We start from the raw sequence: 27500 nt of genomic DNA on the forward strand, positions 1-27500 counted from the left end.
TTCTCTCACAACATGACTAATGTGAAAATATGTTCAACATGACTGTACTGTATAACCCGCATCTGATTGCTTGCTGTCTTGGGGAAGGGGAAATGAAGGGAGAGAGGGAGAAAAAGTTGGAACTAAAAATCTTACAAAAATGAACACTGAAAACTATCTTTACATGTAATTGGAAAACATAAAATACTATTAAAAAAAGAAATTCAACCAATCTACTTCAAACCAAAAAGTATTTGAAAGACAGGTAAGTATAAGTAGGAATCTGCAGTGGCTATAAAGGAACACCAGCTGAGGTTCACTAGCCCAAATGAGAGAGCCTGTTGGATGGTATTGTATTCAATGCAACATAGGCTTTTCAACACTTTATGAATGGCATTCTTCTGGAAAGAATGTCTGATTTAGAACCAGAGCTCTGGATTTTGCAGAAGATCTGAGTTCAAATTCTAGTTCTGCCGCTGAATACCTTTCCCTTACTACCTCTCTCATATAATCTCTCTCAACCTGTTTCAAGTGTAAAACGGGCAGGATGAATAGCATCTACCTGACACAGTTGTTGTGGATCAAATGAGCTAACAGATATAAAGCACTTCGCAAACCTTAAAGTGCTACACAAAAGTAAGGGTTGGAGAGAGAGAGCTAGGCCCGTCTGTAGGTGGCAGAGAAATGGTACCAGAGGATGAAGAGAGCAAGGAGACGAAAGGAGCGACAGAGGGACGGCCCGATAGGCGGAGCGAGGAAGAACGTTCCCAAGGCTGGGAGTCCTTGAAGCCGCTCCAGGAAAGCCATGAGGCTTTCGCGCTGGATAAAGAGAACAGGCCTCCAAGATGTCTAGAGCGTCCTCGGTATGGAGACGGGGGGCCCGGATTGGACTGAGCACCCGGAGAGTGCTTCCGGTCCTGGGCTGGAACCAGGGAATGAGAGGCTGAAACGCGTCCGCCGCCGCCACAGGCCTCGGGGGACCCCGCACTCAGGGTGAGTTTGGATCCCAGTTAGTTTCAAATGCCCTTCAATCAGCCAGGTACGGGTCCTAGGGACGGAGAGCCGCGTGCACATGAGTGTGTACGTGTGCGTGCGTGCGTTCGGGTGTGTCCGTTGAGAGGGCGGGTCGCGTCCAGTACGGAACTTGTTATCTCTGTCCGTCAAACCCATCTCTCTTCGGAACTTACGTGTGTGTGTGTGTGTTGGGGGAGAGAAGGAAGCAATGTCACGAAGGTTCCTAATCTCGCCCTCTCCCTACCCCCACATGCCCAATCGGTTGCCGAATATCGGACGTTTCGACCTTCGCCATCTGGTGCTTACATAGCCATCCCCCCCCACCCCCCACCCCCCGCCTTCATCACTTGCCCCATTGCAGGAGCCTCCTGGTGACTCTCTCCACTTGGAGCCTTTCCCCTCGACTCAAGGGCGGGCTCCCTTGCTACCATGCTGGGATGAAATACACCCTCCTCTGGAGTTTCAAGCGCCTCATATTTTGGCTTCCACTTACCCTTCCAGGCCGCTTCCGCGTTACTTCCCTTCAAGCCTTCTAGGTGCCTATCAAACTGTACTTGTTCTCACACTTGCCGTTCCATTTCCCATTTCCACGCCTTTGCTCGAGTTATGCGCCATTCCTAGAATGCTTCTCCCCCCCCCCCTTTTAATCTAGAACCCTTTGCTCCATTCAAAGCTCACATCCAGGGCAATTCAAAAAGGCGGCTTTTCCAGTTGTTACTGAGAGGAGTTATCTCCTCCCCCTCCCCATGCTAATATTTTGTATTTACTTTGGATATTTTCCATTTATCTCATCTATGTGTGTTATACTGTCTAATAGAATGTAAACTTCTTGAGAGTAGAGAATGGTTTATTTTTGTCTTTTTATTTCTAGCGCTAGCATAGTGTTTGATACATAATAGATGTTTAATAAATACTTGTTGAATTAAATTTAATTGTGTCGGAATTAAATATGTTTGCACTGTTGGGAGTATGTGTATGGGCCGTGTTTATCTCTATTGGGTGTATTGTGTGTGTATATCTTGGACGGCAAAGGTGTATGTATCTGTTGAGTGTATGAGTATCTGCATGTTCCTTTTTTTTCTTTTTCTTTTTGCCGGGCAATGGGGGTTAAGTGACTTGCCCAGGGTCACACAGCTAGTAAGTATCAAATGTCTGAGGCCGGATTTGAACTCAGGTCCTCCTGAATCCAGGGCCGGTGCTTTATCCACTGTGCCACCTAGCCGCCCCCGGCATGTTTCTTTTCAAGCACACCTCCATTGCTTGAATTATCGTTGTTCACTTGTGTTCAACTTTTTTCGACTCCTTTTCTTGACAGAGATACTGGAGTGGCTTGCCACTTCCTTCTCCAGTTCATTTTACAGATGAGAAAACTGAAGCAAATAGCTTTAAGGGACTTGCCCAGGGCCATATAGCTGTTAAGTGTCTGAGGTCACATTTGAACTCAGGTCTACCTGAGTAGACTGCATTCCAGGCTCCACTCTCCACTCCAGCCCCCTAGCTGCCCCTATTGCTTGAATACAGTAACATTAACAAGCCAACTTTTCTATAGTGGTTTACAAAGCACTTTACATACATTATTTCATTTCTTTCTCTTAACAACCTTGTGTGAAGAGGGAGTTAGATATATTACTGGTCACACAAGTCTGGACCAAAAGCAACCTCGTGTAACAGGTAGTGGAAATAATATATAAAAAACCTGTGATTTTAAAAGTGTGGAAACCTTAGAGAATTACTTGAGGTGAAAAGAGGTATTTACCTATTGTCAAACAGCTGCTAAATGTCAGAGGAGTTTGAATCTAGGTCTTTCTGACTCTGAGGTCAGCACTGTATCCATTAAACCATGCTACTGCTGATGAAAGCATCGTAATCTCCACTGAAATACGCTGTGTAACGTAGAGCATTACAAAGATAAATAAACACAGTCCTTGTCCTTGAAAAACTAGAAAACGGGGTGGAGTGGGAATGACACATGGGCACATATAACTGCAATAGACAGTAGGGCATGTGATAAAAGCCATAGGTCAAAGCACTTCTTCCATAGGTGCTCTGATCCTAATTTTTATTTTAATCTGAAGTCTGGAACCAGTTTCCTAAGATAATGATGCATTTGTCCTTCGGGTTTTTCTTTTCTAGAAAGGCAAAAAAAAAAAAAAAATCAGGTTCTTTCAACAACATCTTGCAGTTAACAACTATTTTCTACATATTCTGTACCTAGCCCCTGTAACTGAGTCAGCAGTGGGGCAGAGGTCCTATATTCAGGTAAAAAGACAAGCTAGGGAAAAAGGAAGGCAGGGAGGGAGGAGGAAAGACCAGAAGGTGAGAAAGAGAAAAGGAAAGATGGAAATACAGAGTTGGAAGAAAGCATGCCTACCTACTATGAAATGTGAGAATTTTTTCTTTCTTTATGAGGCATTTTCTTTCTTCAAAGACTTGTATGGATCAGTGAGCTCATCAATGTAGGTATTTCCTCCTGTGAAAAAGATAAAAAACCATTTATGCCTGCCTGTCCTGTGCAACTCTCATCTATGCCCTTCCCAAAGTTTGCCATAGGAGATTCATCCATCCCACAATTTTCTGGGGACCTTCCTCAATTTACTGTGATATCAGTAAAGATAACATCTGACCAACCCTTCTTTTTTGCTCACACATTTCTTTGACAATATACTTTATATCTCTTCTCCACACTTCGTTATTTGTAATTTGTCACAGGGGCAGCTAGGTGGTATAGTGGATCAAGCACTGAAATCTCAGCCTTATATATCCTGCCTTTGTGATGCTGGGAAAGTCACTTAACCTTTGCCTCAGTTTCTTCAACTGCAAAATGAGGATAATATTATCACCTATATCCCAGGGTTGTTGTGAGGATCAAATGAGAGAATATTTGTAAAGTGCTTAGTATAGTGCCTGGCACATAGTAGGCACTTAATAAAGGCTTACTCTCCTTCTCTCTCTTCTCATGCCTGCCACATACTTCTCCAGTGCCCTCTGGAAGATCCTTATCCTCACTTCTTTGGAGACTGTAATGTTCCATGACTAAAAGCTATCTAACACAGGTAGAATATTGATATTAAAATTATAGGCCTTTGTTTCAGGAATAAATTAAGGGTCATTAAAAGGACTTTGAAATTTCCGAAGAGCAATCCATCCCACTCTTCTATTCCTGTTCAATTCTGGGCCCAATTCATTGTCCATTTGAAGTGTCATATTATATAAATGGGCATATGTATATTCAGATGTATACATGTTTATAAATACATATGTGTATATCAACCATCCTATAAACTCATCCATCAAAAGATACACATATATCTCAAACATCCTACAAATTCATCTAGATGATATCTAGATATCTACTGAGGTATTAATTTGTAGGTTGTTCATCTAACTACATATAAAAGCCTAGACAATAGGCATTCTTTATCCACTTTTTTTTTACTTGGGCAGATGGTTAATCCAAAATTTTTCAAGTCGTTTTGAATCTCTTGCTAGAGACTCTGCGGTGCTCCAGGTCTTGATGGAACCAGCATAATATAATCTCCAAACAGGAGTACCTTGAGTTTGTTACTATCTACAAGGAATTCTAACTAGACTCCATAACAGTCATATATACCTTTTGTAAGCATACCTGTTTTATGCTTTGCCTGATCTTAATGATCAGAGGGCTGCTGGACAAAGTCATTTGCTCAACAACAGTAACTTTTAAGCAATCTTGTATAATTTTGAAGTTTGTATGAGACATCTTATTGAAAAAGAGCCTTGGGGCAGCTAGGTCACTTAAGGCCAATTGCCTCCCAAAAAAACCCAACAATAAACATGTTAATTTTATCTCTTTGCTGATCTTTATGCCTTTAATTTTCTCTATTGTCTTATTGTGATTGCTAGCTTTTCTAAAACTATGTCAAATAATGGGGGCAAAAGGGGGCTTCAGGTAAATACATTTTTACAACTCTTTGTTAAATGTACTTCATCCCTAGCCAGGAGCCTGTAATTCATACATTTTAAACTATGGTCCAGAAATCCAAATCTTTTTCTCAGATACCATCTTCTTAGCCAGCTGTTTAATTCCCAAACCAGTTTTTATTTTCATAATTTGCCCTCAGAAAGCAGCTGTGATGGGGAAAAAACACACAAAAAACTTGTGTCCCTTTGGTCTTGAGTTTCTTGCCCAAGACTCTAATCTTTGGCAGTGCTTTCTGGGTTCCTTCTTGTAATATTTGTGGTCTCATACATCACCAGATGTTGGTAGCTATCTATTTTGACAAATCTTCAGAGGTTCTTTGCTAAGTACTGAGTATATGCTTCAGCAAGACAATAGACCTCTTTGTTGTTATCAGGTCAACCAATGGCTACCTCAATAGCCCTGTGTAGAGAGTCACTAACCACCACCACTCTTCTTGCTTTAATTCTTCCTGCATAAACCGCTCACTTGCCCAGAGGCCCAGCTCTCTCCTCTTCAGGAAGACCCTCAAAATTTATATTTGCTCCAATTATGTAGTGGTCATTCTTTTTTCCTCCTCTATGTAACATTTTTCCATTCTCCAATTTCCTGACCTTTTCCTGACCATTTCAGATCTTCTACTTTTTATTTTTATTTATTTATTTGGTTGTTTATTTATTTTTTTATTTATTTATTTGGTTGGGGGGGGGGGCGGGGCAGTGAGGGTTAAATGACTTGCCCAGGGTTGCACAGCTATTATGTGTCAAGTGTCTGAGGTCGGATTTGAACTCAGGTCTTCCTGAATCCAAGGCTAGTGCTCTATCCACTGCGCCACCTAGCTGCCCTCCTGCTTTTAATTTCTACATTGAAACTTACTTCTAGTTTTTTGGAAACATTTAGTTGTCAATTAAGTCACTTCTCCTCTCTGAACCTCATTTTCCTTACCTGTTAAATGGAGATTTAAAGTGTGTCATCTGTTAACCAAAAAAAACAAAAAACAAAAAAACACAAGTGCATGAGACATACATTGCAAATGAACTCATTACAAGAGAAATGAACATGCAAGAACTAAAAGTGCAAGTTCACAATCCTAACAAAAGCTTGAATATTTATGAAATTATGACAAAAGGAGAAGGAAGAACAGCAATCTCCCCCAAATGGGAGTGGCTTAGGAGGAGGGAAAGAGCAGAAGGAGTGGAGAAAGGACTAATTCCCTCCCAAGGTGGAGGAACAATCATGAATAAGATGGTAAAAACAGCATTCTTTTCCCTTGGAAACTGCTAGACTATGAAAATATGATGGTCTGCTTATCCACAAGGGTCCTAGTTGCACAAATAGTATCTCAGTCTGGTGCAGACTGACTGGCGCCTGTCTGACTCCCAAGGATACACAGGGTGTCTAGCTTGGGGTACAAATTACAAATTATGTCAGCTCAGCAGGGCTTTATCCTAGACACTTTCAGGGTCTCCTGCAGACTCTGGGTCCAGTGTTTCTGAAAAATATGGCAACTCAAGAAGACAACTTCAGGGAGCCCTCAGGCTTGTTGTGAAGAATGTACTTTGTAAAGCACAACACAAATGTGACATGCATGAGTAGTTAAAGGTGGAATGGCCAGGAGTTTCTAATAAATGAAGTAAATTAGGATCTTAGGACAAGAGAAGTTGGTATCTTTAAAAGGGAGGTTGAATAGAGCTGAACTGAATTAAAGTCCCAAAGTAGAATGGGCTGATTTGGGGAAATGGTGAATTTCCTATTATTAGAGGTCTTCAAGCTAAGGCTGAATGTTGTAGAGAGAATGCTATTCAGATACAAATTTTATTAAATTTCCTAAAACCCTCTTGAAAACTAGGATATAACCCTGAAAATCTGAGATTCTGTCATTCTGTTCCTTTTACTGGTGAGTATACTGCATAGGTCTGGGGTGGGGACTAGGCTGGGGAAAAAAGAGAAAGAATCACAGAAATACATTTAGTTATTATACAGCTACTGAATGTATTTAGTCACCAACCTCACTCTCTCCTCCAGAGCCATCTGGGTCCAGTGGCAAGATTTACATACATCAGGATGACTGGAGATGGCCCTGGATGTTTTTAAGGTAATTGGGGTTAAGTGACTTTGCCCAGGTTCACATAGCTACTAAGTAACTGAGGTAAAATTTGAACTCAGGTCCTCTTGACTCCAGGGCCAGCACGCTATCCACTGTACCATCTAGCTGCCCCCTGCTTCTGGGTGAAAAGATTCATTGATGCTGTTGTTCAGTCATTTTTTAGTCCTGTCCAACTCTCCATGAGCCTATTTGGGGTTTTCTTGGCAAAGACACTGAAGTGGTTTCTCATTTCTTTCTCCAGCTTATTTTATAGATGAGGAAACTGAGGCAAAGTAAATTCCTCAGGATCAGATAGCTAGTAAGTGTCTGAAGCTAGATTTGATCTCATCTTCCTGAGTTCAGGCCCAGCATTCTATCCACTGCACCACCTAACTGCTGATGGTTATGTTTTAAATTACATTTTGAAATCTGGTAGTCCTTTTCATCTGTTCTCTTTGTCATTATTCTTCTTGATATTTTTTGCCCATCTGCTCTTCTATAAGAATTTGTTATGATTTTAATTCCACAAATTAGGAGAAGGATTTTGGTGGGGGCTTTTAGCATTACATCTGTGAATTAATTTGAGAAATAATGATATCTTTACTATATTTGGTATTAGCTTCCTTTAGCACTCAGTTCAGATGCTATATCATTGCTGTGAACTAAAGCAATGAATACAGGAAAGCTAGTTTCAGGGACAGCTCACTGACCAGTCAGCATACAATCATCATTATTCCCCTTCCATATATCTATATGCATATATGTGTGTATTTATATATGTGTATGTATATATCAAACATTCATATATATATGTATACATAAATGTCAAGGAGATCAATGGTCTGATTAAAATCTCTCTCTCTGCTCTTATTTCTCCTTGATTATCACCTTAGGTTGACTGAAGGCCAATTCAAGTCATTTTGTCCTTGTCCTTGTCCTTCAACCATTATGTATTGTAAGTTTCTTGAGAGCAGCATCTATGTTATTCATCTTTGTATTTCTAATGTTGAGTACTGGACCTTGTGTACAGTGAGGGCTTAAGAAATAGTGGTTGAATTGAATACAGTGACTCATATCCGGAGTGTGGAAGATATAATAATGAGTAAGATAGAAATCCAGTCCCCTAGGAGTTTACAGTTTAACATATTGTTCTAGGTACTGCCTGTACTTCTAAAATGATCTCTTTGAATAGAAAATTATTCTTATACCTTATACCAGCCCTGCCCCTGTACTCTGTATTTCAGTGACATTGGCCTCCTTGCTGTTCCTCAAACAAGACACTCCATCTGCCAAGATACTCTTAACTCCTGATTTCTGGCATTTTCACTGGCCTTCCCTGTACCTGCAATACTATCCTTTCTTATCTCTGCCTCCTGATTTCCCTTTCTTTTTTCAAGTCCCAGTTAAACTCCCATCTTTTATGCAAGATTTTCCTAATCCCCCTTCTTACCTGTCCAGTCTACTTACATGTAGTCCCTGCTAAACATGCTTCTCTCCAGCTACACAGACCCATTTCATGTTCCTTGGACACATTACTCCATCTCCTGAACCCTGTGCATTTTCACTACTGTTCCCCCCAGACCTGGAAGGCTCTCCCTCTTCTCTTTCTTCTTAGCTTCTCTAGCTTCTTTCAAAGCTCAGCTCAAATCCCACATTCTGCACCTTTCTGCATCTGTCTTCCCAGAACCTTCCATTAGTGCCTTCCCTCCAATCTTACCTTCCATTTACACTATATGTATCTTGTATATTCACTGTTATTGATATGTTGTTTTCCCCATTAAGATGTGAGCTTCTTGAGGGCAAGGGTTAGTTCTGCCTTTCTTTGTATCCCTTCAGTTAGAACTGTGGCATATAGAAAGTGCTCAATAAATTCTTGTTAAATGACTCACTAAACTTCCTCCCGTCCCTTTAAAATATTTTTCATTGTAAAGAATGGCTTTCTGGGGGCAGCTAGGTGGTGCAGTGGATAGAGCACCGGCCCTGGATTCAGGAGTACCCGAGTTCAAATCCGACCTCAGACACTTAACACTTACTAGCTGTGTGACCCTAGGCAAGTCACTTAACCCCAATTACCTCACTTTTTAAAAAAAATTTTTAATTAAAAAAAAAAAAGAATGGCTTTCTGGGAGGAGGAGGGAAGTAAGATACATTGGAAAATATATATGATGTAAAAAAAATCAATAAATTTTTATTTTAAAATGTTTGTAAGAGCTCATGGGTAACTTTGGAGAAAGTAGTTTCCGTTCATTGATGTGGCTTCAGACTGTTGAAGGATATACAAAAGGAGAGGAAGTGTCTACAATGAACATAGATAGCTTTTTCTAGGACTTCAACTAAGAAAGGGAAGAGAGATGTAGGATGATAACCAGAGGGATTGCGGTGCGTAGTGAAGCTTTTTAGAGAATGAGGTAGACTTGATCATATTTGAAAGAAACACAGAAAGAATGATCAGAAAGGTTAAAGATTAGAGTAAGGGATGATAGAGGGAGCAAGCTTTTGGAGAAAATGGGAGGGTATGGGATGAAGAATATAAATAAAAGAGTTGACCTTGGAAAGGAAAAGGGCTACTTCATTATTCAAAATTAGAAGAAAGAGTATGTCATAGGATTTTGAGGTGAGAAGTGGAAAAGAGAGAGTTCAGTGTAGATTGGCCTCAGTTTTCTTAGTAAAGTAAGAGACCAGGTCTCAAATGAGGCCCAAGAGGGTGGGAAAAAGGGAATAATTGTGCTTTAGGAAGCTAAATTGTTTGAAACAATTCCTGTAGGGAGTGAGATAGAGAATCAAACTAAATATGTTTTATTTCATTTTATCATAACTTTATCACTTTGTTATTCTCTTCTGTTCCCATTATCAGTCACTATATTTAAAAACTGCTATTTTTTGATGCCCTGAATACTAGATTTAGGAGATGTTCTTTCCTAGGCAGTTAAAATCCCATAGCGCAGCAAATACACCAAAGATGTATTATTATTATTACATTTTTGCTTGGTATAAGTACATCCTTAAAGTGTCCTGGAGGTTGTTTTGGGTCGTTGAAGCCTAGGCTAGCAAAGAAAAGTTCTGCTAACATTACCAAACTAAAAAGGCTTTGAGTTCAAGCTCAAAGATAGGCAGTATGCTTATTATTCAAAGACAAGTCTAAGTGAGGAGAGGCACATTACCAGAAGACTGGTTACCCAGTGAAGAATTTTTTTGACCATAGTAACCCAGGAATCTACTTAAGGTGTTGAGGAGAGGCAAACCTTGGGGGAGTCCATTCTAGGGATGGAGGTAATATGAATAAAGTGGTTAGAATGTTGGACCTGGAGTCAGGAAGACCTGAGTTCAAATCTGTCCTTAGATACTTATTAGGAGTGTGACCCTGAGCAAGACACTTAACCCCTCTTTGCCTCATCTATAAAACAGGCATAATAACAGTACCTATCTCCCAGGGTTGTTGTGACAATCAAAGAAGATAATAATCATAAAGAATTTAGTATAGTGTCTATTTAATATTGTGATGTTTAAAGTCTAATGTGGGTCCTAACCTGCCCCACCCCAGTTTTGGGGGAAAGCTGGCTAAAATTACTGATAAATTCAGCAAGAGTTTAGGCTTTTAAGTATTAAAGTGTAATGGAAGTTAGTGAAGAGAGAGAGGTTGAGAACAGATCCCTTATAGAATGGAAAACCCTAGCTTAGGGAAAGATAAAGGGAGAAATTTTGAAATTCAGAATCTTAGAAAACTGTTGAAAATTTTCTTTACATGTAATTGGAAAAAATGCTGTTAAGAGGGAAAAAAGAGTAACTGCTGGGAGGAAAAGGAGAGGAAGGAAAAGCCTTGGTTAGGTTTCCTCCTTCCTCCCCCTTTGTCAGGACACGGATCTTTTGGGGTCAGGAGAACCAGGGATCAAGTTCTATCTCCTAGTCATAATGCCTGTATGGCACTAGGCAGGTCTCCTAAACTCTCAGTACCTCCAGGTGACTCTCTGAAGATTTAAATCACAGAGCAGTCACAACTTCCCTGTTTGAGGTCCTCCCTACACAAATAAATTAGATTGTGCCTATCATAGGATCCTTAAATGTCCACATATATTTACTATATGCTTTTATAATTGAATGTAAGAGACCTTAGGGACCATTTAGTGCAACCCTCTAATTTTACAGATGAGGAAACTATTAAATAAAGAAGTCAAGTGAATTGCCTTAGGTCACATAGATAATTAATGATAGAATTGAGACTGGAACTCAAATGGCTGACTTTCAGAGCAGTATTTTTTCCACTATATTTATTATATTGTGTCCTTAAGCAACACAATGGACCTGTATTGCTTAAACCAGGAAGAATCAAAATGGAACCAGTAGAACCACTTTGGTCCCCTGCTGACTTTTCCTCTTTTCATTTCCAGCTATTCAAAACCAATTCTGTAGATATCAAAGCTATATACTTCTTTTAAATAACTATTACTCCAACCAACCACACAGTTTTTATTGATAATAGCCATTTCCCTTGACATTAACAATAAGAAAAGGTGTTAAGCAAAACCAACCAACAAAGGTATTGTCTGACAACATATATAATATTTGGCTTTCATAGTCCCCATTTATCTATCAAAAAGAGGAAAATACATTTTTTCATCTGTTTTCTGAGACCTGTTTTGGTCACTGCAATTAATATGAGTCCAACTATCTTTTAATGTTACTTGTGTTTAAATTATTATAGTCATTTTTTATATAATACTGTTTTTTCTCCTTTCATTCTGTATTAGTTCATATAAGTTTTCTGAATTCCCTGTATTTGTCATTTTTTATGGGGCAATAATATGCTATGACGTGCATAGACCACAATTTCTTTAACCATTTACTAATCAATGGGAACTCCACTTTCTTCCAGTTTTGTTGATACCATAAGAAATGCTGCTACAAATATTTTGGCATATATGAGACCTTCCTGTCTTTGATGTCTTTAGGGTTTATGCAAAGTAGTAAGGCTGCTAAGTCAGCTAGGTGGTGCAATGGATAGAGCACCGGCCCTGGATTCAGGAGGACCTGAGTTCAAATCTGGCCTCAGACACTTAACACTTACTAGCTGTGTGACCCTGGGCAAGTCACTTAACCCCAATTGCCTCACCAAAAAAACCCCAGAGATATGAACAGGTTAATGACTTTTCTACTATAATTCCAAATTATGAACTTTCTATGATGATTTTTCCCACTTCCTTTATTCTATCATAGGAATCACATGAAATTTTACATTTTCTTTTTATCTTTGCAGATCCTGAAATAGTTGCTGAAAATAAGCAGTCCACTCCAAAATGGGGAATTTTATGAAGAAATAGGACCTATGGGGATGATATCCTGAAGAGACTAAAGAGGTGATCCCATGGCATATAAGTTTGGGGATCCTTGTGCACATGAAGGCAGATTAAAGAGACAGCAAGAAGATCCATCTAGGCAGAAATTAAGAAAATTCCTTTCTCAGGATGGAGATGTCACAAAAATGACCATTGTCCACAGGAAAAACACCTTGGGAGAGAGAGCCAAGGGATGTAATGAATTTGGTAGAAAATTAAATCTGAACTCAAACCTCATGACACATCAGAAAAAACCTATAGAAGAGAAAGTACATCAGTGTGACATTTGTGGTAAAAATTTCAAATATAATTCAGACTTAATTGTACATAAGAGAATTCATACTGGGGAGAAACCTTATGAATGTGATACATGTGGGAAAACATTTAGCCAGAGCTCACACCTAAGTAGACATAATCAAATTCATACTGGTGAGGAAGCCCATAAGTGCGATATATGTGAAAGAAATTTCAAATACAATTCAGACTTAATTATCCATAAGAGAATTCATACAGGGGAGAAACCTTACAAATGTGATGAATGTGGGAAAACCTTTCGCCAGAGCTCACACCTTAATAGACATCATCGAGTTCATACTGGAGAGAAACCCTATGAGTGTGATGAATGTGGAGAAGCTTTTGGACTCAAATCACACCTTTTTTTACATGAAAGAATTCACACTGGAGAGAAACCTTATAGATGTAATGAATGTGGGAAGATCTTTAGCAGAAGCTCAACCCTTATTCAGCATCAACAAATTCATACTGGAGAGAAGCCCTATCAGTGTAAGGAATGTGGAAAAGCCTTTGGACTAAAATCACATCTTATTTTGCATCAGAGAATTCACACTGGAGAGAAACCTTATAAATGTAATGAATGTGGGAGAGCTTTTAGTCGGGCCTCAACACTTATTCAACATCAAATAATCCATACTGGAGAGAAGCCTTATAAATGTAATGAATGTGGGAAAGCCTTTAGTCAAAGCTCATCATTAGCTCAACATAAAAAAATTCACACTGGAGAAAAGCTCTATGAATTTTTTTCAATGTGACAAAGCCTTCAATCTAAATTCAAACCTCATCCAACATCAGTAAATTAACACTGAATTAAAAAATCATGAATACAACAAATGTGAAAATTTTTAATCAGAGCTCTAGCCCTTTTCTACATCAGAGAATTTACAATGGAGATAAACTGTACACATCTGCTGAAGTTGGATAAGCTTTTGGTTTTAACTCTTGCCTTACTCAACATCAGAAAGTCAGACCCAATAAGCAACTTAAAGTATAGTGAATGGGGCAAATCCTTTAGCTGGAGATCAGCCTCTACTTAACATCAATAAATTAATATGGGAGAGAAATCCCAGTATAATTAATGTAGTCAAGTCTTTAATCAGAGCTTACAGTTTAGCCTACATCAAAGAATTTACATTGGAGAGAAAACTCATGAATGTAATGCATGAGTCTTTTATTCAATCATTCAAAAAGCTTTATTAATTACCTTGCTGGGTTCTGGCAGTACAAATACAAAAGTGAGACTGTCTTTACCTTCCAGAAGATGATACTTGATACAGCATCATAAAGTTTACACTGGAAAGAATCCTTTTGAGTGCAATACATGTGAGAATGCCTTTGTTCACAGCTCAAGCCTTATTATATACTGGCAAGTTCATAGAGATATTTTGTGTATAGTGAATATGGAAAAGCTTTTAGTTATAATTAAAATATTCTCCATTAGAGAATTGACACTGGAGAGAAACCCTATAAATATAATGAATGTAGGAAAGCCTCAAGAACCTCACCTTACTAAAGACCATAAAATTCATAGTGGAGGGAAAACCCAATGCATGTAATAACTTTTCAGTTGGATTTCAGATAACTTGGTGGAGAAAAGTTCTATCATTGTAAAGAATATATTTTTTAAAACCCTTTAGTCAAAGTTCACAACTTATACTGCATCAGAAAATTCATATTGGCTAGTATTTCCATAAATATAATCTGGAAAATATCTTAATGGGACATTGTTTTATTTGATAACATGAAATCTATATTGAATGAATAAATGAAAAAGCACTTAAGTTCTTACTATGTGGCCAACTACTATGCTAAGCACTGATGATACAAAAGCAAAGACAGTCCTTGAATTCAAGGAACTTACATTTTAAAAGGAGAGGACAATACACATTGGGGAGTGGAGGCCATGAAGGGGCACTTTGGTTCTCAATGTATGGGATGGGGGTGGGGGGGCATCAGGGAGTAGATTAACACATCTCTTCCAGTATCAAGGGCAGAATTAATTTGATTGTGATTCCAGAAACTGATCTGAGGTAGAATATGTGTCTGGTGTCAAGGGTACTGAAGAAAGACAGTTGAAAAGAAGGCTAGGGAGTAGGGAATGAAGTGAAGCATGGCTGGCTTTTCCTGAACTACAGAAGAGACATTATGAACATAAGGAATGTGAGAAGGGTTTCAGTGATACAAGTGGTCCCTGATTTACATACACCAGACTTAAGAATGTTCTTTACATATAGATGGCCACCTAAAATCCTACTTCAGCTCTATCTTTCCTCATCTTCCCTAAGGAAGCCTAGGATGGGGTGGCAGAATCAGTATTGAAGAAGGTGAATGCTGCTGAATTTCACTTTTCTTCCTAACATTGGTAGAGTCAATTCAATTGCAAAAATATGTGTCTACTGTGTGCATTATGTTAGTTTCTTGTGATACAGTTAAAAAATGACATGGGCTCTATCCATAGTCTCTTGGTGGGGAAAGGGGATAATAATGATATGTACACAGATACATAAATATGATACAATGCAGAATATGATAAGGACAAAGAAGAGATCCAAAGTTTCATAAGAGATTTGAAGAGCAAGAAACAATTTTCAGCTATGATCAAATAAGAAAGGTTTTGTAAAAAGCCTACGATTGGATAGTTAGCATCCCCAGTTTCCATTTCATCTGCTAACCCTGCCCTGCTCCCTATCCTACTCTCTTCTTCAGAACTTCAATCCTTTATAAAGTTTCCAAGATCATCTGAGTCTGACTTTTCTTTTGAAATATAAATGAATCAGGACCTGAGTTCAAATCCGGCCTCAGACACTTGACATTTACTAGCTGTGTGACCTTGGGCAAGTCACTTAACCCCCATTGCCCCACCAAAAAAAAAAAAAGAAATATAAATGAATCATCAGTCCTTCTTCCACTTAGAAACTGACACTTTGTAGGGGAAAAATGAGAAAAGAAGTTTTGGGAGTGGCCTGAGTCAGACTTTCCTCTGTGTCTATTTTTATTCATTATAAGCAGTTTAAAAAAAAAGTTTATAAACCTTAATTGGGCTTTGTGTTTGCTTCAAAGACAGAAGAGTAGGATTTGAGTTAGAGGACTGTTGTATAGTGAATGAGAGAAGAGAATAACTGTAGATAAAAGCTATATAGGTGGTAGCAGTGGAAGAGGAAATAAGCAGACAAATCCTTGGGACCCACAAATGAAAAGAAAAAGAGCAATGGGAACTGAAAATGGCAAGACATTTCTTGGTACTAGGGAGATTCCATCAGCAAGAATCTCTGGTTCCCACATCTTACCTTTCAAATTGTTGTAACTCATTCCCCACCTCACCCTATGGTTCCAACTCTTTTTCTATCCCTTACCTCCACCATTGCTACAGGTCCCTGCTCTGGGCCACAGGAGCTATCACCAGTGACTTCAAATTTGGTGAATATCATTGAAACAAGGTTAGCCATTATCATTATATTCTGAAGAAGTGGAAGAGTTCCCAGTCCCATTGTAGTAGATGGAAATGTCTTTCTGGTGTCCAACTCAACACATTGTGCATAAACACATGATTACACATGTCAATTAAAATCTGTGAAATAGGGGCAGCTAGGTGGCACAGTGGATAGAGCGCCGGCCCTGGAGTCAGGAGTACCTGAGTTCAAATCTAGCCTCAGACACTTTAACACTTACTAGCTGTGTGACCCTGGGCAAGTCACTTAACCCCAATTGCCTCACTAAAAAAAACCCAAAAAACCTTAACTACCTTTAATAATTTAATGGGAAAATGCATTCTGAATTCAAAAGACTCAAATTTCTGTTTAAGGGTTACAAAGTATTTTTACTAGCTTCATTTTACAGATGACAAAGGCTCAGAGGCATTAAAGGTTATATAGCTAGTGAGTGTCAAAGGCAGGATTCAAACTTAGCCCTCCAGACTCCAAAACCACTTTCTACTATATCAATTTACCTTTCAACCGAAGTAAAAATATTTCTTTGTATCACAAATTGGAAACTAGTTGGGTTTAAACTTGGGGGAAAAAACAGAAATAACTGCAGAAGTATAATCTTTATAGTTTTTGTTAAACGCCAAAGAAGCCACAAGGAACATAATCCTTTAAAAGAAGCAGAGAGGGCAGTTAGGTGGCACAGTAGATAAAGCACTGGCCTTGGATTCAGGAGGACCTGAGTTCAAATCTGGCCTCAGACACTTGACACTAGCTGTGTGACCCTGGGCAACTCACTTAATCCTCATTGTTCCATCCCCCCCCCCTCCCAGATTTTTTTAAATAGAAGCAGAGACTGTATCTATATAACCTGCTTTGTTTTCCATTGAGAGAGATTCCTGATAAAGGATTATTTACTGGTAAAATAATGTCTATGGAAAATCGTATTTGAGCTTATCCATTATTTCTCTGAGAATAAACAACAGAAAGGAATCTGAAAAGGCAATAAATGGGTGTGAGTCTCATAGAAAAGGCCCTCACTCAACTCTAATCTGGCTAAGACACTTCACTGTGTCAATAGCACCCCAAAGAAAAGTAAGGTGAGTGAACCATACTCATCCTGAATGACTGTGGTGTGTATGGTAGAACAAGTATTAAGAACAGTGGTGGTCTTCCAAGGCAACTAGGTGGCACAGTAGAGTGCCAGGCCTGGAATCAGGAAGACTCATCTGGCTGAATTCAAATCCTACTTCGGATACTAACCAGCTGTGTGACTCTGGGCAAGTCATTCAACCTTGTTTGCCTCGGTTTCCTCATCTGTTAAATGACATGGAGAAGGAAATGGCAAACCATTCCAGTATCTTTGCCAAGAAAACCCCAAATGGGTTCATGAAAAGTTGGACAGGACTGAAATGAGTGAACAAAACGTATTCTTTCAGTCATTGGATTATCCACTCAGTATCTGTTGCTATTCCAACCTTTCCTTTCTCTCAAATCAGAAAACTTACCTATAGTAAGATGATAATTTCTTTTTCTATGACTTTAAGAATGTCCTTATTCCACCTGGAATGGCCTTTTTCAATCCATGTTAACCTTCATGATCTAACTAGAATCTCATCTTTTCTACAAAGCCTTCTTGCATGGACCTTACCCAACTCTGATCACTCTCTTATTCTGTCTTATGTTTACAATTTGTGTTATATAATTTTGTGCTTGTTAATATGCCTTCAATGGATCTATGATCTCACTAAAATGGGTGTTGTCAATAGTGCTGATCATATCACATCCACGCATTTTTACCTTGAATGATGACTCTTGTTCATATCATCCCTTAAAACCTCAAAGGAGATCCCATCCAATATACTGGAGTCCTTTGGCTAGGAGTCTTAATATCAAGTGAGTAGCAGTGAAGCATCAGACTGTATGTCTGTTATTTGTTGCTCTTAATACATGACCAGCCAGTTTTCTTTTTCAGAAATACTTTTTTTTGTTTTCTCTTTAAAAATATATTTAATAGATGTCTTTGGTCTTTACATCATAGCCATTTCCCAACTCTTCCAGATTGAACCCTTTCTTGTGACAAAAATAATCTGAAATACTCAATATAGTGACCACATCTGATAGTGTACAACACTTTCCCAATAGGCCCCTACATCTCTTTCATAAGGGGGGAAGTATGTTTCATTGTAACTTTCATTAGTTTTTCAGTTACTTAAGAGTTAACCTTTTTTAGGTTATAGTTGTTATGAATATTATTCTCTGGGTTCTTATTTTACTCTGAATCAGTTCATAAAAAAAGGATCATAGACTTCAAGTTGGAAAAAACCTTAGAGGTCATTGAGTCTAACCCCCTTATTTTTACAGATGAGGAAACTGAGACCTAGAGGAGTGAAGGGACTTATCCAAGGTCACACAGTTAATGAGTGGCAGAGTCAGGAATGAAGCCAGATTCTGACTCCAAATCCATTGCATTTTTTCACAGTACCACACTGCCTGAAATCTTCCCATACTTTTCTGAATTCTTCCTATTTGTCATTCTTACTACACAATAACAATCCAATACATCTCTATGCCATAGTTATTTCAGCCATTCCCCATTTGATGGGAACTCAGTTTGTTTCCATTTCTTTGCTACCAACAACTGTACTGTTATGAATATTTTGGTATATACTGAACTTTTGTTTCCATCTTTTGACTTCTATGGGATTTGTGGCCAACAGTGGAATACCAGGGTATGCTCAGCTTAAGTTACTTTTCTTGCATTATATGGCTCTTCAGTGATAATTTTACATTTCCTCTTATGGAAAATTTGTTCTTGATGAAGTGCTGTAGTTTATTTCTGTCTAATCAATAAGTATTAACATCCAACTGTGGGCAAGGCACCACGTTGGCATTAGAGATGCAAAGACAAAAGGAAACACAGTCTGTACTCTTTAAGAGGTTTTATTATGGAAGGCAGGAGAGGGAGTGCAACAGATAAGTAGATATATATATGATCATTTGAGGAGTGAGGTAACTTTTTAACTAAGAGTAAAGAAAGGTTTCCTATAGGAGATGACACATGAAATGAACCTTGAAGGGAGCTAGAGATTATAAAATGGCATAGGTTAGAAGATTTGTAGGCAATGCAACATGAGGATAGAATGCTGTTTGAAGAATAGTAATTAGGCAAGATTGGTTAGAATGGAGCATGTGTGAGAGGGAATAAGGTACAATATACATGGAAAGGTAGGCTGCCAGCTGTGTGACCCTAGGAAAGTCATTTAACCCTCATTGCCCTGCAAAAAAAAAAAAAAAAAAGGTAGGCTGGAGTCAGATTGTGTATGGATTGAAATTCAGAACAGTGGAATTTGTCATGTATCCTAGAGGCAGACATTGGCAGATGTCCTACTGAACACATACTGCCCCATGGGAACTCAAATCAATTTAACAGACATTTATTGTTGTTTAATGGCTAGTTTAATGTTAATACTAGGTAAACTGTCAAAGTTATTTCCACAGTTGCATTTGTCAGAGTCTTGTCTGATTTTGAAGTGTACTTGGGAATAATTTGCCTTAGAAGAGCCTTTAAACTTTCAGTCTTGCAGCCCCATAGCTGCACCAATATTAATGCCAAAAAGCCTTAATTTTCTCAGGCTCAAATAGCAGATCCAATCCTCCCCGTCAGACCACATAGGCTTTTCTCTGGCTCACTTAACCTTATGGGTCTCTCCTTCCATGTCTAGGGCAAGGGTCCTTAACCTGAGTTCTATAGACACCCATAGATTTTAGGGGTTCCAAGAACTTAGAACTTCTAATATTTTGATAACTATAATTCAATATGATTGTTTCCATTTGTAATCCTTTGTATTTTATTTTATGCCCTTAAAAACATTCTAGAAGAGGCCAAACTGCTAAAGAGGCCCATGACACAAAAATGTTAAGGACCCCTGGTCTATGGGATATAAAATGTATGGGACTCACCGTCTTTTTTGGATCTAGCTCTGGTTCCCTCCCTCCTCCCCCAAAATGCCTCCCATCCCTCAAAGGAATGGATTCCCCATTTTTTGCTCTCAAATCACTATTCAATAACGAAGTCACTTTGGGTTGCTAGATATTTGAATATTTTTATAACAACCTTAAATAACAGAACTAGCAAAAATAAACAACTAGGAAACAATTCATCTAAAAGCCAGCTACAATTGGGCTACTGCTTAAAGTGAACAAAATTAGCCTCCTCTCTTTCAGTCCAATAGTCACACCAATGGGTGGGGATAGAAATGATAGGAATAAGTTCAGACTGGTAAATAGCAGGTAGCTTTTCTGGTAAAAAAAAAAAAAACAGAAGGGGAAAAGAAAGGTGTTAGTGACCACTTATGTCCACTCACCAAGCCCCTCCATGATTTGATCACTTAAACCTAATTTCATCTTGACTGTATCTCTCTCCACTCTCATGCTTCAGGCTCTCTGACCTCCTCTAAAGTCTGTCTGTTGGGTAGTGGCCTGTGGAAATTTGTTTTGATTTGGGGACCCTACCTTTAGGCTGAGATTAGAAAGCCTTAGGCCCTCAGGGTCTCTCCCCCTCCTCCTCAGCTGAGCGAAAAAGCCCCGTGGGATATACAAAACAGGTCAGACAGCTGGGGGAAAGAAAAGCCCCCAGCTCCCTCCGACGTGAGCAGAGCTATCTGAAGGATAGCCTGTGCTGAGGCATGAGGCTCAAGAGCACACCCCCCACCACCACCAGCTGCAGCTCTGGCTGGCGGATTAGCTTGGTCTGTGGGGGTGAAGGAAACCCCGAGATTTGAGTGGAGAGAAGAAAAGGTATATATAGACCTGGGAGTTAGGAGAAAAGGAAGGAGACTAGGGGAGACTGACTAGAAAGAAGGGGGGGGTGCTGACTAGAAGAGGACAGACTAGAGGAGACTCGAGGGACTAGGAGAGGCTGACTAGAGGGGAGCCCGGACAAGGACGGAGGAGAGTTTGGTTTGGAAAAGGAGAGACGGGTCTGACAAGGTTACAGGCCTTAATACAAACCAGGGAAAATGTAACGTTGCCCTGAGGCCGGAGGCGGCTAAGGCCCTTATTGTATTCAAGAAGTTCGAAGCGCAGCAGGTTCGAAAGAGACTGCAGTGGAAAGAGACCGCAGGAAAGCAGTCAGGTTGTACACTTTATTTCCCTGTATTCCTAATTTGAAATAGTATCTCATAAATAAACTCTGCTTTGATTATTTAGTTAAGAGCCTTCTTAATCTTTAGTCTATCAGTTTGGGAGCAGTGTGGTGGAACTTTATAAACGGCCCATATTAAATTAACGAAGTCAGATAGCCAAACAGTCAACAGTCCCCAGATTAGTACCCAATCAGATTAGCCCCCCAAATTAGGCTAGTCACCAAAAATATTTTTACAGGCCATTAGCTAAAATTCAGCTCTTTGCTCAGATAGTCTAGGATGCAGTCCCGGCCAGGGCTTCATCCAGATCCCCAATCTCTCCAAAATGGCTGTTCTTCTTAGAAATATATCTGGTTCAAACACATGGGAACCTGTGGAACTGCATAAATGTCTGCCTGCCTCTAGGCAAGAATTTTGAGTGTCTCAAATTTCCACAGTAATGTTTCTGGAATAGGGCAAACCTAGCATTACACAAGACAAAAAAAGTTAGGTGTTCTGATAATACCAAAATGAAATAAGAAGATAGTAAGAGAAGGCTTGAATTAGTTCAAGTTTTCTGGGCCTAGAAGTACAGCATGGCATGGTCGATAGAATGTTGTACTTGAAGGTGCCTCATAATCATCGTATTAATAAAGTTTATTTTTATTGAATTTTCTGATGCTCAATAAATTTCAGGCTCTCACTAAAGCCTTTCCCACACTCATTATATCTACAGGGTTTCTCTCCAATGTGGACTATCTGATGTTGAACAAGATTGGAGTTTCAATGAAAGGGTTTCCCACAATAATTGCATTCATAAGGTTTCTTTCCAGTGTTAATTCTCTGATGCTTAATAAGATGTGAGCTCCAAATAAAGGCTTTCCCAGTCATTACATTCAAAGGGTCTCTCACCAGTATGGGTTCTTTGATGCAGAATAAGTTGTGAGCTCCAACTGAAGGCTTTCCCACATTTGTTACACTGATAGGGGCTGTCTTTACTATGAATTCTCTGAAGGAGAATAAGTTCTGTATTCAAATTAAAGCCTTTTCCACACTCATTGTTCCCATTTGGTTTTTCTCCAGTGTGAGTTCTCCAATATTGAATAAGGTCTAAGATCGTATTGAAGGCTTTCCCACATTCATTACATTCATAGGGTTTTAACCCAGTATGTATTCTCTGATGGTGAATAAAATTTGTACTCCTGCTAAGTGCTATACCACACACATTACATGCATGAGGTTTCTCTCCAGGCATGAATTCTCTGGTATTGAATAAGGTGTACATGTGACTGAAGGTTTTCCCACATTCATCACACTCATAAGGCTCACCAATGTGAGCTCTACTGAAGGTTTTTCCACATTCATTACATTCATACAGTTTTTCTCCAGTATGATCTCTTTGAGGTAGAATAAGGTCTGAATTATATTTAATCTTCTTATCACATTTAATATTTATGGGCTTTCTTATCTATTGGACCCTTGGATTTATAACAAGGTTTGCATTCAGACTTAAGCTTCTCAATTTATTATGTCCCTTACCTTTGTTTGGTATAAGAGTTTTCATGTGAGTTCCAGTCAATTCCCTTAGATATATCTTTGGCAATTTCCTAAAGGTTCAAAAAAATCTGCAAACTTTGGTCCAAATGTTAATCCATGTAATTCTACTTCTTCAAAAATGTCCTAATATGGAATGGGTGGCTTGCTATCCCTTCATATCTTGAAATCTGAAACAATAAAAGCTACTCATTTAATTAAGCACTTGAAATTTATAAACCATCTTCTTCCTTTCCTCATAATAATTCTTTTAAGTAGGTAGTACGAGTATTATTATTCTTATTTTACAAGTAAGGAAACTGAGGCTTGGGAAGGTTAAGTGCATTGCCCATGGCCTTAAAGTCCATGAGAAGCTGGACTTTGATTTGATTTGATCAGGGTTTTTTGCAAACTCCAAGTTCAGTGTTCTTTTGCAGCATGATTCTGCTTTCTCCAAAAGTCCACTTTTTATTGTGCTGCAAAGGATGAAAATTACTACTATAATAAAAGAATCACCATGAATTCATGGAAGGCCCAATGAACAAATGTTCAGGACATCTGAGTTATATACCCTCCTCTGCCACTATCTCAGGGGATCATTGATTTAGAGCCAGAAGGCTCTAAATAGGGGTAACTCGTAGTGCAGTGGATAGAGCAGTAGGCCTTAAGTCAGGAAGACCTGTGTTCAAATATGCCCTCAGATATCTTCTAGTTATGTGACCCCAGGGAAAGTCACTTATCCTTAAGTTTGCTTCAGTTTCCTCATCTATATAATAGTGATAGTAATAGCACCTACTTTCCAGGATTGTTGTGACGATCAAATGAGATGATATTTGTAAAGTACTTAGCACAATGCCTAGTACATAGCAGGTGTTATATAATTGTTATCTATTATTATTGCTAGGGACAGCTGAGTGGCACAGTGGGTAGAGCACTAGGAATGGAATCAGACTAATTTTCCTGAGTTCAAAACCAGCCTCAGACACTTACTAGCTGTGTGATCCTGGGAAAGTCATTTAACCCCGTTTTCCTCAGTGTCTTCATCTGTAAAACGAGCTGGAAACAGAAATGGCAAACCACTACAGTATCTTTGCCAAGAAAACCTCAAGTTGGATCACAAAGAGTTGGACCCAACTGAAAATGACTGAACAAAAAATTATTGTTGTTGTTATTATTTTACAAATGAGAAAACTGAATCCAAGAGAGAAGTTAAGTGATTTGTCTAAGGCTATCCATGTAGTAAAGGGCAGAGTTAGGATTTGAATCCAGAGCATCTGATTCTAAATCTAGTACTCTTTCTGCTGTACTAGATGGCTTGGGGCACATCACTTCAACTCTTAGGGCCTCAAGTTCCCCCATGCAGATGTTGGACTAGATGACTTTTAAGGCCTTTTCTAACTCAGAGAAGCTGTGACTCTGTAATCTCTAGGGAGATTACAGGTTTTGTCCTCACGTTTTGTACTCTCAACATTTGACCAAGGGTAAGAAAGGGTAGTGACAGAAAGATACGTAAAGGCCTGAATAGCTACACAGAGGATAATGGTGACACTGCAGAATTGTCCACTAAAATGCATACCTTCTCAACATAAATAACCCTCAACCCAGAAAACTGTTGACTTACCAACATGACCTTCATCCATAAGAAGAGTCCTAAAATGTCCCTAGTTTATCAAAGTGAACACCTCCCTTCTCTGAAGTCTTTTCCAGTGACTCTCAATAAAGACAAATATACCTCTCCTTTATAAATATTTTCAGGCTTTTAAAAATATATAAGTATTCCCTACACTTGGGCTAAAAAAAAAATCAAAGGTATAAGCAGAGGATAAGGGAGGTATGACTAGAAAACAGTTTATATCTTTTAATTTTTTTAATTTTTTTTTTTTTTTAGTGAGGCAATTGGGGTTAAGTGACTTGCCCAGGGTCACACAGCTAGTAAGTGTTAAGTGTCTGAGGCCGGATTTGAACTCAGGTACTCCTGAATCCAGGGCCGATGCTCTATCCACTGCGCCACCTAGCTGCCCCCCAGTTTATATCTTTTAAAAAGTATACTCCCAAAATGAGTTAAAAGTGTGACATGGAAATTAAAACAGCTAATGTTATCTTAGGTAAATTAACAGAAGCATACTGCTCAGAACAGGAAAGGTGATAGTCTTGCTATACATTGACCACTTCTTGAATCTTGAATTCATTTGTGGATGTGACATTTTGAGAAGAGCCCTTCTAAACTGAAGTGCTTTCAGAAGTTAACCAGAACAGTGAGGGCACTTGAGACCATGCAGTAGAAATTAACTTGGAAGAGCTATGTACATCTGGAGAAAAAAAGACTTCACAGAGAAATGAGATATATTTTCTTTTTTTCTTTTTTTTTAAAAATTAATAAAGTATTTTATTTTTTCCATTACATGTAAAGATAGTTCTCAACTTTTGTTCATACAAGCTTTCCAATTTCAGATTTTTCTCCCTCCCCTCCCTCCCCCCCTCCACTAGATAGCAGGTAGTCTGATATAGGTGTTTTTATATATATATATATACATACACATAATAACATTAAACATTTCTGCATTAGTCATGTTATAAGAGAAAAATCAGAGCAATGACAAAAAAAACCTCAAAATAGAAAAACATCAGCACCAAAACCAAAAGAAATAGCATGGTTCATTCAGCATCTACTCCACAGTTTTGTTTTGTTTTTTTCCTGGATTTGGAGATCCTCTTCTATCATGAGTTCCCTGGAACTCTTCTGTACCATTGCATTGGTGAGAAGAATATAGTCCATCACAGTAGATCAACACTCAATGTTGATGATACTGTGTACAATGTTCTTCTAGTTCTGCTCATCTCATCATCATCCCACACAAGACCCTCCAGGTTTCTCTGAACTCCTCCTGCTCATCATTTCTTACAGCACAATAGTATTCCATTACATTGATATACCACAACTAGTTCAGCCATTCCCCAATTGATGGGCATCCCCTCAACTTCCAATTCCTTGCCACCACATAAAGAGTAGCTATAGAGGTAGCCCCGCCACGAGGGGAGCTCAGGAGCCGGGAGGGCGTGAGCGGGATGTGAGCCATGGAGGCCATCTGGGTCTACCAGTTCTGGCTGATCGGCGACTCCACTGTGGGCAAGTCCTGCCTCCTGCATTGCTTCACGCAGGGCCGCTTCCCGGGGATGCTGTCCCCTGCCTGCGACCCCACGGTCGACGTGGACTTCTACCGTCTGCCGGAGATTGAGCCGGCAAGAGGATCAAGCTGCAGCTGTGGGACACGGCGGGGCAGGAGAGGTTCAAATCAATAACTCGATCTTATTACCGCAACTCAGTTGGTGGATTTCTGGTATTTGACATCACAAACCGGAGATCTTTTGAACATGTGCGAGATTGGTTAAAAGAAGCCAAAATGTATGTGCAGCCATTTCGGATTGTATTTCTATTAGTGGGACATAAATGTGATCTCGTGTCACAGCGTCAAGTTTCAAGGGAAGAAGCTGAAAAAATGTCAGCAGCCTGTGGTATGAAGTATATAGAAAACTCAGCAAAAGATGCTACAAATGTTGAAGAATCTTTTACAATCCTGACAAGAGATATATATGAAATTATTAAAAAAGGAGAAATTTGCATTCAAGATGGTTGGGAGGGGGTTAAAAGTGGCTTTGTTCCAAATATTGTGCATTCTTCAGAAGAAGCAGTAAAGCCCATGAAACAATGTCTTTGCTGAATTTATAGGCAGCTTCAAAATGGGTATGAGTATATCAGGTATTTGTTTTAGGATAAATACCAACATTAAGAGCAAAGTGATAGTTATGGAAACATAAAAATCATTGATTTTGTTGGGTTCCTAATCATTGTTTTTGCATCCTTTTATAAGATACTTAATTTAAAAATACTAAAGCAGTACTGTAGTAATAATTAAAGCAGAAAATATATTATTTTGAAGACATTAATATTTGTAAACAAAAGTGCAATATTTACTTAGCAAGTTAACACATCAAAGATTTTGACTAGGACTAAAACAGAAGTCCATTTTCAAGGGACCAGATTTTTCATGTATTCCTGTGTTTTAATAAGCATTGAATGTGAAATTATATATTATATTAATATTATTTTCCTTTATTGGTTCACTGTTTCTGAAATATAATTTTTATGTTTTATAGAAACAGTTGAATTACAGTCAGAATATTATATTTCCAATAACTTAAAAAAAATAAATTAAAGAATTATTCATAAGCAGAAAAAAAAGTAGCTATAAATATTTTTGTACATGTGGGTCCCTTTCCTCTTCTTTGGGAAAAAGACCCAAAAGTGGTATTGCTGGGTCAAAGGGTATGCACAGATTTATTGCCCTTTGGGCATAATTCCAAATTGTTCTCCAGAATGGTTGGATCAGTTCACAGCTCCACCAACAATGCATTAGTGTTCCAATTTTTCCACAGCTTCTCCAACATTTATTATTTTCCTTTTTTGTCATTTTAGCCAATCTGATAGGTGTCAGGTGGTACCTCAGAGTTCTTTTAATTTGCATCTCTCTAATCATTAGAGATTTAGAGCATTTTTTCATATGGGAATAGATAGCTTTGGTTTCTTCATCAGAAAACTGCCTGTTCGTATCCTTTGACCATTTCTCAACTGGGGAATGACTTGGATTCTTATAAATTTGATTTAGTTCCCTATATATTTTAGACATGAGGCCTTTATCAGAAGTACTGACCATAAAAATTGTTTCCCAGGGGCAGCTAGATGGCGCAGAGGATAGAGCACCAGCCCTGGAGTCAGGAGTA

General features: G+C 38.8%; 2 protein-coding genes across 2 annotated transcripts; both read left to right on the forward strand.

The window, feature by feature from the left end:
* The first annotated feature begins 724 nt into the window (after positions 1–724).
* LOC122735016 (zinc finger protein 239-like) lies at positions 725–14534 on the forward strand. The gene is made up of 2 exons (XM_043976259.1): positions 725–972; positions 12268–14534. The coding sequence occupies exon 2, from the start codon at positions 12376–12378 to the stop codon at positions 13393–13395; it is 1020 nt and encodes a 339-aa protein (XP_043832194.1). The 5' UTR covers positions 725–972; positions 12268–12375; the 3' UTR covers positions 13396–14534.
* Positions 14535–25796: 11262 nt separating this feature from the next.
* LOC122735017 (ras-related protein Rab-39A-like) lies at positions 25797–26515 on the forward strand. The gene is given in 2 exon segments (XM_043976260.1): positions 25797–25959; positions 25962–26515. Coding segments are annotated over 2 exon segments (642 nt in total). The 3' UTR covers positions 26441–26515.
* The last annotated feature ends 985 nt before the right edge of the window (positions 26516–27500 follow it).

Source organism: Dromiciops gliroides, chromosome 1, assembly GCF_019393635.1.
Source record: "Dromiciops gliroides isolate mDroGli1 chromosome 1, mDroGli1.pri, whole genome shotgun sequence".
Taxonomy (NCBI): domain Eukaryota; kingdom Metazoa; phylum Chordata; class Mammalia; order Microbiotheria; family Microbiotheriidae; genus Dromiciops; species Dromiciops gliroides.